Raw genomic sequence first — 15,008 nt, forward strand, 5'->3', positions numbered from 1 at the left:
GTGCTCTCTTATATGTACCAAGAACTACTCTGTGCATTATAATATATTATGGTGTTTCACAGCTAATAAGTAGCAGATCCTGGACTCACAGCAAGATCTGTCTGACTCCAAAGCTATGCTCATAACCACCATGCTGTGCTTTGGCAACATACTGGATGTGATAGGTAAGGAGGAAGAGGACATGATGTGAGTTTTCTAGTATAGGTACTTAGAAATCACGATATTATAGGAAAGGATACAAATTTAAGTTGCCATCCTGAGTTAATACTTACTCCCTATTCCCCTCGCCCCTTATTACCTGTGTGACCTTGGCCAGATAGCTGAACTCATCTGATCTCCCCTAATTTGTACAATGTGGACAGTAGTACCCAGCACTAAGGTTGCTTTGAGGAGGACTGAGTCGTAAGACATGTTAAAGCCATCAGCTCAGTGTCTTAGTACTTAAGTGATGAAATACTTAGCTTCCCTTTAACTTCTACGGAACTTCTCCCCTTTTCAAGAAGAGTGTGATTTAGGCATATTATATTGAATACCAAGTGATAGGCAGTTGGTAATTTGAAGTTTCTCTGGGTAGGTCATGTAGAAGCAGATGTGTTGGTCATCAGCTTAAAAAAATGTGATGAAAACCTTAGGGGAGATTATTTATCCAGCAAATGTTTGATTATCTTCTGTGAGCTAATAAGCAAGGTGGTATGATAATTAAGAAAACAGACAGCACGGATGAGACACTATATTTAGAAAATATGTTTTGTTTTTTTTTTTAACAGAAAATATGTTAAATATTCATTTTTAGTTTGGGAGATGAAAGAACAAAGCTGTTTTTGAAGTGGAAACAACAGGAATGTAAGAGTCTTGATTCCAAAAATGGGTATTTTAGTAAAACAAACAAACAGGCAGGTGTGCATTAGGATGAAAAGAAGGCCTGAAGAGTAGGCCTAGCAAGAAGACTTCAGAAAAGGCCGAGCAACAAAATCCTTGCAGTTTCTAATATTGGAGGTTAAAGTGGAAGTAGGAGGCCGCAGCAACCTGAGATTTGTAATGAAATCCCCAAACAACTAGAGAATGCGGATGATGTCAGCAAAGCACTCTGGAGAAGAACCAGACTTGTACTTTTATCTTTTAAAACATGTTTCTGAATCCTCACTTACCAGCATATTGCACATGTTTATGTTAAAATATCTTTGTAGATGCTACTAGAAATGGTAATAGAAACTTAAGGAGCTTCTTCCAAGTCTCCCATGCCAGTGCAGGGGCCCAAGGACCTGGACTATCTTCCACTGCTTTTCCAGGCCATAATAGAGAGCTGGATTGGAAGAGAAACAGCTGGGACTCGAACTGGCATCCATATGGGATGCTGGCACTGCAGGCGACAGCTTTACCCACAATGCCACAGTGCCAACCTCTCAGAGAGGGCTTCTTAGAGGAATTAGGTCTGTCAGCCGCTGATGAGTTACAGGGAGTAGTGGTGAAGATACAGTGACTGTCCCTTATGGAGTACTTACTATGGCTACATGCTGTATTAACTCATTCAACTCTTGTTTTACAGATAAGATAGTATCATCTTCATTTTATAGTTAGGAAGCAGCTTAGTGGTCAATGGAGGATAGAATAATAGGTCATATAACAAGCATAAGCAAGTTCAGAAACAAAAAATTTATGTTGCGAACTGTGGTTCTGAATTATGGGAACATAAATCTTAGCCATTTTATTTTTGTCTATTGGTTTTTGTTTTTTTAATTTGAGAGGCAAACGGAGACAGAGAGCCTTGGTTCCCTGGTTTACTTCTCAAATGCCCTCAATAGCCAGTCAGAGCTAGGCCACAGCCAGAGCTGAGAACTCAGACCAGGTCTCACCAGCTGTCTCCCAGAGCCCACGTTGACAGGATGCTGGAGTTAGGAGCTGAACCATGTATTGAATCCAGGCCTTTAATATGGGACAAAGGAGTCTCAAATGCTGGGCCAAATCTGCCCTCAATGACTTTTTTTTTTTTAAAGTTTATTTTTATTTATATGAAGGGCAAAGCAATGCAAAGATTTTCCATCTGCTTATTCACTTACCTAATGCCTGCAGTAGCTAGGCCTGGGCCAGGTGGAAGCCAGTAGCCAAAATTTCCATGCAACTCTCCCATCTGGGTAACAGAAACCCCAGTACTTAGACCATAATCTGTATTTCCCAGGCACATTAACAGGAAGCTGGCTCAAAAGCAGAGGCAGAACTGCATATCAGGACTCCAATACTGGCATGAAGTTTTCCCAAACTGGTGGCTTTTTGCTTAACCCACTGTGCCACATTGCCTGCCCCTGTATTTGGCTTTCTGGAACACAAATAGTTAATAGAGTGGACTTAGCATTTAAATTAAAGAATATGATTACGTAAAAATTCAACGTTTTCCTGGTAAAAAGGAGAAATGCTGGATTCTCTTCCCTTGTCTTCATTTCTGACCAGGCGCTGTGGTACAGCAGGTTGACCTGCCACCTGTGACCCTAGCATCTCAATTGAGTCCCAGTTCAAGTCCTGGCTGCTCCACTTTAGTGCCTAAGAGAGCAGAGGACGACGGCCCAAGTACATGGGCCCCTGCACCCATGTGAGTTCCAGGCTCCTGGCTTCAGCATGGCCCAGCTCCAGTCAATTGAGGCCGTTTGAGTAGTGAACCAGCGGATGGAAGGTCGCTTTCTGTCTTTCCCTCTCTCTGTGTCTAACTCTGCTTGTCAAATTAAATAAATAAATAGGTCTTTAGAAAGAATACCTTTCTGACTTAGTGCAATCAGAGTAGGAATGGTACTTAGATGAGATTAGGAGTTTTAATCAGAAGCCACAAATAAATGCCTGAAGAGGTAGCAGGGAAGCATGATGAATGATGGAGACCGTAGTAAATACGTGATTTTGTACCCTTCCTTAGGCACCTTTACATCTCGTTTTCCTGTTTGTTTTAGAACCCTGAGTTGATCAAACCAGACAACTGTACAGGCTGTTTTCTGGCCTGCTAGCTTATAGCTGTGCCTCCAGCAACTGAGATTTACAACCTCCTTTTTACTCTTGACTTCTTAGAGCCCAAAGGGATGAGATCCTGTTGCTACTCAAATAACCCTGGAATTTGAGGGGCCCATTCGGCATGTGATGAAGGATTTGGGGGGATTCATAACAATGAACAGTGCTGGTAACAGCACGTAGTGTTCTTTCGGGCCTGTGTTCTATTCCACTTTTTATTGCCCAGCTGGCTTGAATCATAAAGAAAAGTTTAAAACACTTATATACTCTCCACTCAAATCTAGTAGTTAACGTAGTCCCATCTTGATTTCACACATAATTCACATATGTTCAATGTTGAACCAAAAGTTTGCAAGTATCATGACACTTCACCTTTAATAATTCTGCAAGTGTTTTTGTTTTTAAAGTGTAGTCCCCTGTACAACCATAATATCATCACCTCTAAGCAAAAGAATATTAACTGTTCAATAGTATCTTCTAACTGTTCACAGGTTTTTCCAAACTTGTTTTTTTTTTGTTCACAGTCTGATACCATTTCTATAAAATATAAAGCATGAGAAACACCAGTATTGCTTAGGGATGAATTCAAATACAGCGACATATAAAGATGTACATGAGTGAGTACCACTAGGTTACCTATGGGGTTACCCACTGGGCGATGAAGGAGATGGAATCAGAGGACTAAGCACAAGCTTTTTTTCTCTATCAATAAAGTATTTCTTATGGGTATTTTTAATAGTTTTCTTTATAGCCTTTCCTATATTTGAAGTGCTTCCTTAATAAACAACAACAAAGCTAAAGGACATTTGAAGTGTAATGATGAATGGCCTAGAATCAGAAATGTTTTAACCAAAATTGATGGATTCTGGAGATGTTTTGACTGTTGAAATACTGTCTGCTACTCATTTTGTTGCATACTTCTTGTCTTCAACTTGTATGTTACTCTATAAACACTAAAATCTCTGGTGTCTTCGAAAAGGAATGAGTTTAAATGCTCTATTCTTCTGAGGCTATTATGGAATTTCCCTCCTCTTCTTTGTCTCAGCGTTCTTGAAGGAATAATCTTAAGTGCATTCCATAATACAGCAATCCTCCACAGTCTGGCTCTTGCTCACTTGACTCATAACTATTAATAAAGTCACTGATTTTTGAACGTCAAATCCAGACATTGCACTTTTTTCAGTTGTGGTAAAGTCTCATATTTTTATCTGGATAAAGTATCTCCATTTTTTACTGCTGACTATTTTATTAGAAGCCCTTTGCCTCTCTGTCACCATCTTCACCTTGTCTCCCTCAGACCTTCCTGCTCCACTTTTGCGTTTTGCACAGCTTTTCTTCCACCAGCTTTCAGGTTTTATTCCCTCCCATGGCTTTCCTCAGTCTCCCCAAGTCTTAGGTTTATGTCTTCAGCTGATGCTGGGCTCTTCAGTCGCAACTTGCTTTTCATTGTCTTGCCCCCACACCACTTGCTTCCTCTCAATTCCTTTGCTCAAAAGCTGGTACCCTCACTCAGCTAGTCACCTGTCTGGAATCCTTGGAACCATGTGTAACTCTTCCCTCTCCTTACGTCTCACAGGCCACTGGTTAACTTACCTTTCTTGTTTCAGCTCCAGAATATCTCTCCGTTGTCCTGTCTCCCCTCATTGTGGCCGCCAGTTGCTGTGGTTGACATGTTCCCTCTCTGGTCTAGAGCAACATCTCTAAGAGTTTATTCTGTAGCTTGTATCTTCACCATGCTCACCTCATCTCAGAAATCAGAAGCCAGTCATGGTCTTTCATTGCATTTGGTTGTGGTAAATCATAGATTGGCTTTCAGCCTATTTTAGTCCAGTTTTATTGGAAGATTGCCCCACCCATTCATTTTCATATAAGTATACTTCAAAAAGCATGTGGAAAATTGAATTAAAAGATAAGTTTAGGGGCCAGCATTGTGGCACAGTAGGTTAAGCAGCCACCTGTGCCTGCAATGCCAGCATCCCATACCCGAGTGCTAGTTCAAGTCCCACTTGCTCCACTTGCAGTCCAGCTTCCTACTAATGTGGCTTGAGTGCTTGGACTCCTGACACCCATGTGGGTGTATTTAAGGTTCTCTCATAGTCTTAGTAGAACCACCTGAAAATAAATGAATTCTCGTACATTTTACTGAATAAATTAATGCCGTATCTCATGAGTGACTTGATGTGTCACAAGTCTTTGTGCTCCTCTGCAGAGGCTCCTCCGTGTCTTTGTGTAGACTTCCTGCAGTGGACTGCCATATTCTGCTGAGCTGTGGCTCTGTGGCTGCTGCCCCTTCTGCATGATCATGTTGTTTAAGTGTAGGATACTGATGACATTTTGAATTTCAAATGTTTCTGAAGAAATGTGCAGCCTTCCAAGTCTTAGTTTGTCTACAGTATTGCAGTTTATAAAATTGGTATTTTACTCCTCTGAAACTCAGCTGCCCCCTCTGCTGTCACCAGCACAGGGATATACAACCTTAATGTTCCTCACTGTCGCCTGGGAAACTTTGTGGGACTTCTCTACTTAATGTGCATTCTTCCATTCAGAAGTAGAGTTTGGGCTTCCTTGTCCTTAAGGGAAATACATTATTTGCCGCCTTCTTCCTATAAAGTTGGCTTTGACTCTGAAACATTGCAATTGTGGTTTCTGAGAAGTCCTGTTTTTACTGCTTTAGTGAGAATAATATCCCCACCCCTTTAATTTTTCTTTCTAAACTGTAATCATTTTTACAACCAAGGATACCTTGTGACTCACCTTGGTGACCCAGTTTTCAAAATAGGCTTTATTTTGAAAGTATCAAGTAGGTTTCAACTCTAAAATGACATTTTAGTTAGTAATTACTGATTAAATCTCTCCCTCCCCGCCCCCCAAAATACACAGAAAGATATAGCAAAAGACAAACACCCTACTACCTTCAAGCCAGGTCATGACAAGAAGAATCTGAGAGGATTATTCACTAACATTAAAGATGATAAAGCTTGCACAATGCATTCTTGTTTTTATTTATTTTTTTGTTTGCTTTTTGTGAATTCTTACATCAAAAAGCTTAAATCTGGGGGAGAGGCGTGTGTTGCTGTGGTGTAGCAGATTAAGCCCCAGCCTGCAGCACCAGGCATCCCCTATGGGCACTGATTCGAGTCCTGGCTGCTGTCCTTCCGATCCAGCTCCCTGCTAACGCAGGCTGAGAAAGCGGCGGGAGATGGCCCAGATCCCTGGGCTCCTGTCACTCACTTGGGAGACCTGGAAGAAGCTGCCTCCTGGCTTTGGCCTGGCCTAGCCCTGGTCATTGTGGCCATTTGAGGAGTGAGCCAGCAGATGAAAGCGTTCGCTTGCTCTCTCGCTCTCTGTCTCTCCATCTCTCCTTCTCTCTCTCTAACTCTGCCTTATAAATAAAAAAATAGAACTTTAAAATAAAATATTCAAGTCTGTCATTTCTTTTATGGTTTCACCTGTTACCTTTAATCTTTTAATTGTCTAGTGTTATTTTTGATATCTTATTATAAAAGTATTTTTCAAATACCAAGTATTTTTCTTTGCTAAACTTTGAATTAATACTTTATCTTTTTACTTTATATCTGGATCTGTTTGGGGGTTACTTTCTCTGGTCACTTGAGTTGCTTCTCTACTCTGGTGATACATTGCTGTTTAACTATTGGGTGACAATGCAGATTCTTTCTCATAAACTCTTAAATTTTTGTGAGGATTAACTTTTTTAATATGATTTTAAAGTGACTTTTAATATTATATTTATCAATAATTTCTTAAGCTTAGAGGTTTCATTATTACATCTTCCTGTGAAGGAACAAGTTTCTGTAATTGTCTTCTATGGCCTGCCATGAAGTATAATGTTAGAAGACTCACATTTTCTTAGCTCTGTTCCAAGTTATTTTATGGCAACCAGTGGTTAGAATCTTAACACATTTTTTCACTGATTCTTCTTAGTATATAGAGAAATTACTGTTTTTTACATGTTGATCCTTTCTGTCTTGTTTTTGCATCATATTTCATTGGTTAATATTTCTAGCACGGATGGAATGATACTGTTGAAGATACATGTTCCTGTCTTTTGTCTATCATTATGGAAATGCTTCTTATGTTTCATTTCTAAATTCTCAGTACATTCTTTTATTTTCAACCTGGGTAGTTTTGTTTCAGACACTAAATCTTTACTTTTTTTTAAGATTTATTTATTTTTCAAAGAGTTGGAGAGAGAGAGGGAAAAGTCTGTCTGCTGGTTTACTCCCCAGGTGGCCATGATGGCCAGTTCTGGGCCAGGCTGGAGCAAGGAGCCAGGAGCATCATTCAGGTCTCCCACGTGGGTGGCAGGGACCCAAATGCTTGGGCCATCTTCTGCTTCTTTCCCATTCCATTAGCAGCGAGCTGGATCAGAAGTCAAGCAGCTAGGACATGAAGCAGCACCACCAGGGACACCACAACTCCAGCCCCAGCCGATCTTACCTTCCGGCTGCTGCCTTATGCAGTTGGCAGCACTCACACACAAGCAGGTAACAGCAGCAGGAGCACTTGTCCGTGGTCCAGGAGGGTACGATGATGGCTGTGCTGTTTATGATTTGTAGAAAGTGTACCAGTTTGGGACTTTGTTGTTTTAGTGTGTTGTGCACAGGATAATGTTGGATTTTAGGAAACTTACTGAGGTAAGGAAAACTACTACAAAACGGATTCCCCCCTTCTAGAGGAGCTTTCTGTTTGTGTGTCCATCTGGTAATTAACGTTGTGTTTGAGACATCTAAGTGCAGATTTTAAGTAAACAAGTTCTTACATGATTTCTCAAGTTCTTCATGGTAGAGTAAGAAACATATTCTTTGGAGATAAGACTAGAAAATGATGATAACTGTTGACATGCATTAATTAATGATAACCGGTGATAACCGCCCTCATTTATTAAGCTCCTATTCTGGATCAGATAAGGTTCAAAGCACTTTTATTAATTGATCGTTGAGGCCGGCACCATGGCTTAACAGGCTAATCCTCCGCCTTGCGGCGCCGGCACACCGGGTTCTAGGCCTGATCGGGGCACCGATCCTGTCCCGGTTGCCCCTCTTCCAGGCCAGCTCTCTGCTGTGGCCAGGGAGTACAGTGGAGGATGGCCCAAGTCCTTGGGCCCTGCACCCCATGGGAGACCAGGAGAAGCACCTGGCTCCTGCCATCGGAACAGCGCGGTGTGCCGGCTGCAGCGCGCCTACCGCGGCAGCCATTGGAGGGTGAACCAACGGCAAAAAGGAAGACCTTTCTCTCTGTCCCCCTCTACTGTCCACTCTGCCTGTCCAAAAAAAAAAAAAATTAATTGATCGTTCAATCCTCACACCAGTTGTATGGAATTGGTGTTTTTGTTCCCACTTACAGATGAGGAAACTGAGGCACAAGGAGGATCTTGCCTGTGGTCCCAGAGCTAGTAAGTGATAGAGTGTTTGCAGGGGAAGCAGTCCAGCTCCAGGGTCTGTGCTTTTATCACCGAATCAGACTGCCTCTTAGGGAGCACGCATTTGTAGCCAGCATCCAGCACTATGCTTTACTTAAGGTGGAGGGGTTAATGAACCAGCAGGGTTACGAAGTACAGTTTTGGTCCCTGTTTGTAGCTTTCGTCTTACAGCAGCTACTACACGGAGTCTTGGTTTCAATGTAGGTGTTCATAAATACCTTGCTTTATGGATGATTCTGATGAATCCTGCCCTTCTCCCCTGCTTTTCCACATGTTAACCTCTAAATCTCAGTTTCCCTGTCTGCAAAACGGAGGTAATGCCTGTGCTATAGGGTTGTGCCAGGATTTGGTGATGAAAGTGAGTCCAGTGCTTGTGATACACTGGTACTAAATGTCAGGCATTTGTTGATGGTGCTGATGCAGCTGTTGGTATGTGGATTCATTCAGCCTGACATGTTGGTATTCTTTGTTTTGTGAGAAATCTTCCTTATACCTATTAAAAGATAACAAATTTTATATGGCAACTTTTTTTTTTTTTTTGAGATGTATTTATTTGTAAGGCAGATAGAAGGTTGGGGGAGAGAGAGACAGAGATCTTCCATCCTCTGGTTTACTCCCCAACTGGCCGCAGTGTCCAGGGCTGGGCCAGGCCAAAGCCAGGAGGCAGGACCTTCTCCCCAGGCTCCCAAGTGGGTGGTAGGGACCCAGAGACCTGAGCCATCTTCCACTGCTTTCCCAGCCCATGTTAACAGGGAGCTGAATTGGAAGTGGAACAGCTGGGACTCTGTCCATAGGGGATGCCAGTACTGCAGGTGGAAAATTAACCTTCTACACCGCAGCGCTGGCCCCTTATATGGCAACTTAAAGTAATGATCCTTAAACAGAGAGTGCAAGTGTTACCACTAGAACTTTGAAATACATATCTGGTGAACCACATACACATTTCTGGTTTTTCTCTGGTCCCCTTTTCCTGCCCCTTTCTAGCTCATTGTCTTTTGCTTCTTAACAGTTGCTTTGAGAGGAAAAAAATGCAAACTAAATCTGATTTTCCATAATAGCAAAGCCACCAAATAGCAACTTTTATTTCTTAGGCCTATGACCCCTGGAGGTTGTTTCATTAGATCTGGGTCATACTTGATCCGTTACATGGGATTCTGATTCTTACTGCAGTAGCGAATTACAGGATAAGTACCCTCCTCAAGACAATCTAAATGTGAACATGCTATACAGTTTAATGTCTCTGAGGACTTTGTAGGTACCAGATCCTTAAACAATGAGAATGAAGAGTCTTGGGAACTAGCAGAAGCAGTAGAACTGCCCTATCTGTAGCAGTACGTCTAAGATTATAGTTATGTGACTGGTCATTGATGATCTTCAGTATTAGCAGTTCATGGCTTTATCATAACAGTTGTCTCTTAATTAACATGACTATGAAAGAAGGTCAATTCAGAAATTTTTATGATGGGGAATCAATATTTTTGCTTGTATGCAATATTTCAGATTACATTTGGACTTCTTAATAGACTTGTTATACCACCCAAAATAGTTGTGGAAAAGGTACTCTAGGATGTGGGGAATGGACAAAGGATTCCGAATACATTTCATCGAATTTGGGATCTACACTCTTCTTACAATTCTGTATCCCAGCCCCTTTTACCCATGTCAAGCCTCTGGGCCTGGGGTTGCTCCATTTTCCTAAAATATCCCTACCATCCATGTCTTTCTTGACTCCAAAACTGGCTCATCAGTGTGTTAATAACTTTTTGTTCAGCAAATGTTTATTGAGGAGCTCTTGTATTCCAAACACTGCCGAGGGTCTTAGGATAACGTCAGTGAATGAAGCAAACTTCCTAGCTTGTATGGAATTCCTGGATGTGGAAAGTTGATGGTTGGAAGATAATCACTGATGCCCTTGTAACCGCAGGGCCAAGTATCATATCACATTAAAGTTGAGGAACCACATGTATTGATAATATGCTCACCTTTTTCTAAGGGCTATTTAGTGTCAGTTTGAAAATGACTAGCACTTTATAAATAGTTGTCCTTCTCCTTTATTCTAGATATAAACCACAACACTTCAGGATCCCAGTATGAAAATCCCCAGCGGGGACCTCTGTCTTCTGCGAGTGACCCTAGCACAAACTGTAAGAATGCTGTTGTGAACGACTTGTCAGAAAAAGAAGCATGGCCCTCAGTCTCTGGCAGTGATCCAGAGTCAGCTTCAGAATGCATGGATGCTGCTTCTGCCTCCAGTTCTGAATCAGAGAGAAACATCACTATCATGGCTTCAGGGAGCACAGGTGGTGAAAAAGATGGCCTTCGGAATAGCACTGGACTTGGTTCTCAAAACAAGTTTGTGGTTGGTAGCAGCAGCAGCAGCAATAATGTGGGCCATGGAAGTAGTACTGGGCCATGGGGTTTTTCCCATGGGGCCATAATAAGCACATGTCAGGTCTCTGTGGATGCTCCTGAAAGCAAATCAGAAAGTAGCAACAATAGAATGAATGCTTGGGGCACTGTAAGTTCTTCATCAAATGGAGGGTTAAATCCAAGCACTTTGAATTCAGCTAGCAACCATGGTGCCTGGCCAGTATTAGAGAACAATGGACTTGCCCTAAAAGGGCCTGTAGGGGGTGGTGGTTCTGGCATCAATATTCAGTGCAGTACCATAGGCCAGATGCCCAACAATCAGAGTATTAACTCTAAAGTGAGTGGTTCTTCTACCCATGGTACCTGGGGAAGCCTTCAGGAAACGTGTGAATCTGAAGTAAGTGGTACACAGAAGGTTTCATTCAGTGGTCAACCTCAGAATATTACCACTGAAATGACTGGACCAAATAACACTACTAACTTTATGACCTCTAGTTTACCAAACTCCGGTTCAGTACAGAATAATGAACTGCCTAGTAGTAATACAGGGGCCTGGCGTGTGAGCACAATGAATCATCCTCAGATACAGGCTCCATCAGTTATGAATGGCACTTCCCTTTCTCATCTTAGCAATGGAGAGTCAAAAAGTGGAGGCTCTTATGGTACTACATGGGGTGCCTATGGTTCTAATTACTCTGGAGACAAATGTTCAGGCCCGAACGGCCAAGCTAATGGTGACACTGTGAATGCAACTCTAATGCAGCCTGGCATAAATGGGCCTATGGGCACTAACTTTCAAGTTAACACAAATAAAGGAGGAGGAGTGTGGGAGTCTGGGGCAGCGAATTCCCAGAATACATCATGGGGAAGTGGAAATGGTGCGAATTCTGGAGGAAGTCGAAGAGGATGGGGAACCCCTGCACAAAACACTGGCACTAACATACCCAGCGTTGAGTGGAACAAACTGCCTAGCAATCAGCATTCCAATGACAGTGCAAATGGCAATGGGAAGAAGTTTACAAATGGATGGAAGTCTACTGAGGAAGAGGATCAGGGTTCTGCCACATCTCAGACAAATGAGCAAAACAGTGTGTGGGCCAAAACAGGAGGTACAGCGGAGAGTGATGGTAGTACAGAAAGCACTGGACGCCTTGAAGATAAAGTAACTGGGGAAAGTCAGAGTAGAGATAGAAGAAAAATGGATCAGCACACATTACTCCAAAGCATTGTAAACAGAACTGACTTAGATCCACGTGTCCTATCCAACTCTGGTTGGGGACAGACTCCTATAAAGCAGAATACTGCCTGGGATACTGAAACATCACCTAGAGGGGAAAGAAAGACTGACAATGGGACAGAGGCCTGGGGGAGCTCTGCAACACAGACTTTTAACTCAGGGGCATGTATAGATAAGACTAGCCCTAATAGTAATGATACCTCATCTGTATCGGGGTGGGGCGATCCCAAACCTGCTCTGAGGTGGGGAGATTCCAAAGGCTCAAACTGCCAGGGGGGGTGGGAAGATGATTCTGCTGCTACAGGAATGATCAAGAGCAATCAATGGGGGAATTGCAAGGAAGAGAAGTCCGCATGGAATGATTCGCAAAAGAACAAACAGGGATGGGGTGATGGACAAAAATCAAACCAAGGTTGGTCTGTTTCTGCCAGTGATAACTGGGGAGAAACTTCTAGGAGTAACCATTGGGGTGAGGCCAATAAGAAATCCAGCTCAGGAGGGAGTGACAGTGACAGATCCGTTTCTGGTTGGAATGAACTTGGTAAAACTAGTTCTTTTACTTGGGGAAATAACATAAATCCAAATAATTCATCAGGATGGGATGAATCTTCTAAACCTAATCCTTCCCAGGGATGGGGAGACCCTCCAAAGTCTAATCAGTCTCTAGGTTGGGGAGATTCATCAAAGCCAGTCAGTTCTCCAGACTGGAACAAGCAACAAGACCTTGTTGGATCTTGGGGAATCCCACCAGCCCCCAGCAAACCTCCTGGTACAGGCTGGCTGGGGGGACCTATACCAGCCCCAACAAAAGAAGAAGAACCCACAGGCTGGGAGGAACCATCCCCAGAATCTATACGACGCAAAATGGAGATTGACGATGGAACTTCAGCTTGGGGAGATCCAAGCAAATACAACTACAAAAATGTGAACATGTGGAACAAAAACGTCCCAAATGGCAGCAGCCGCTCAGACCAGCAAGCACAGGTACATCAGCTGCTGCCAACTGCAAGTGCCATCTCAAACAAAGAGGCGAGCAGTGGCTCTGGTAAGTTCTCTCTGTGGAGCCTCGTGGTGTTACCAAAGACTTCACAGCATTCTGAAAATGCGCTTGTTTCAGCTTACTGTTACTGTATGATTGCTCTAACAAATTACTTGGATATGTACACACAGGCCTTTACTGTAATACAGAAAAGTTTGAAGAAAATATAGGGGTGATGGTTACATGAGGAAACAGAGCTCCCCATTCAGCAAGGTGTTTGTGAGTCCTGCATACATCATTCTCTGTTAGGAAAACAACAGAAGGCAGAATTGGAAAAGCGGGGTCCAGTGGGAATGTTGTTTTCTCCCAGTTCTGAATCAAGCCTTAACTTTTTCGTTACCTTATTTGATTAAAATATGTCCACAAGTAAGTACCTAAGTACAGTAGGACTCTGTAGACATTGGGTACTATATCTGGCCTTAGAAAGCTTTTTTTTTTTTTTTAAATAGGAATGAAACCCAAATCTATTTAAAACATCCAACAATGCCTTTTCAGTAAATTCTTACTTTCCTTCTTACAGTGAACTAATTGCTTTCTTTGTAGATTATCCTGACAACATTTTCATGAAGTATAATTGGCACGCATTGTCTTTGTTAATGTAGGGACTTAATTGAACATAGAGATTAGAGTGTTTTCATGAACTAACCTTGTAGCACCTAATTTTTTTTTAGTCGGCGTATAGTATACTGTAGCAACTTAGGCTTCATTTATAGATGAAAAAGGTATGTACCTAAGGGAGAGTCTGCTTCTTTTGATTCTTTTAAACAAAATATGAGAATGGCTTGATTTTCTTAGCTTTGGACAACTTCAGCCTAATAATTTGGGTTTTTAATAAGTGTTTCCCAGCTTGTCTATTTTTAGACTGCTTACCCATTGTTAGTCTGGTAATTGATTGTTTTTTGCAGTACAGCAATATGGAAAGGTTGAAATTGTATCCATATAGTACTTTACACAGCTTCATTACTTGCCTAAGTCCACTAGGGTTGGTTCAAATTGATTTTATTTTTCCAGGAATTAAATTCATCCTCAGAGGCAGGTGATTTTCTATAATTGAGGTTTTTGAAAAAAATCTGCTCTAGGTACAGAGGGCAATTAGGAAAAAAGAAAACTTTTAAAAAATTCACAGCATGTAGGTAAATTATGTTAATAAATGATTTGTCTTTACGTAAAACAGATACTGTCTGTTTTGCCTATATCAGAGCATCATTATCCAACATGTAAACATGAAATTCTTTATCCTTGATTACCTAAGTATTCTTTCTTTATTGCTTATTTCACTGTACCCCCTTACCATCTGTGCTGATAACTTCTGTTCCCATACTTTTTAAAGGCTGGGGTGAGCCCTGGGGGGAGCCTTCTACTCCAGCCACAACTGTGGATAATGGTACTTCAGCATGGGGTAAACCCATCGACAGTGGTCCCAGCTGGGGGGAACCCATTGCTGCGGCTTCCAACCCATCCACGTGGGGCTCCAGCTCTGTTGGTCCACAAGCATTAAGCAAATCTGGTAAGCTATCAGCAATCTCTGGTAACTGTTGCAGTGGTGATCAATTGTTGACTATAATTGGATAATGTTTCTCTATTGATAATGTATCCATGTAATATGACCTACTAAATGATATTCAGTATTTGGTTTGCTGAATTTTCTTTTCTCATTTTCTTAGAACTATGACTATTAACAATTTGCATCTCTCACCAAATCTGAACTGTATTTTACCAAATCAGGTTATCTGGAAATAATCTAGCAACTTTCATGCCATCCAGACTGAGAGATTGAAGAGTGTAACCTTGAGAGCACATATCCGACTGTCAGATTATTTCCCAAAAATTACACAGAAAATTAGCCTGGCTCAGAAAGGACCCCTAGTTTCTGATGACTTCTGTTGCTGTCCCATAAGATTGTGTATAAAACATAGCCTATGGGGGCTGGCGCC

At 41.9% G+C, this 15,008-nt stretch overlaps 1 protein-coding gene across 5 annotated transcripts in view; it reads left to right on the forward strand.

Moving 5' to 3' along the window:
• Window positions 1–15,008, forward strand: part of TNRC6A (trinucleotide repeat containing adaptor 6A) — a 104,076-nt gene that overhangs the window by 57,857 nt on the left and 31,211 nt on the right. For 4 of the 5 annotated variants that reach the window (XM_062179823.1, XM_062179821.1, XM_062179822.1 and 1 more), the window contains 2 exons: window positions 10,489–13,080; window positions 14,405–14,581. In XM_062179823.1, the coding sequence (XP_062035807.1) occupies window positions 10,489–13,080; window positions 14,405–14,581 (2,769 nt within the window). Of the gene's footprint in view, window positions 1–3,540; window positions 3,606–10,488; window positions 13,081–14,404; window positions 14,582–15,008 lie in introns of those variants that run through there. The other variant, XM_062179825.1, reaches the window with a different exon arrangement.

This window comes from Lepus europaeus, chromosome 21 (assembly GCF_033115175.1).
Source record: "Lepus europaeus isolate LE1 chromosome 21, mLepTim1.pri, whole genome shotgun sequence".
NCBI lineage: Eukaryota > Metazoa > Chordata > Mammalia > Lagomorpha > Leporidae > Lepus > Lepus europaeus.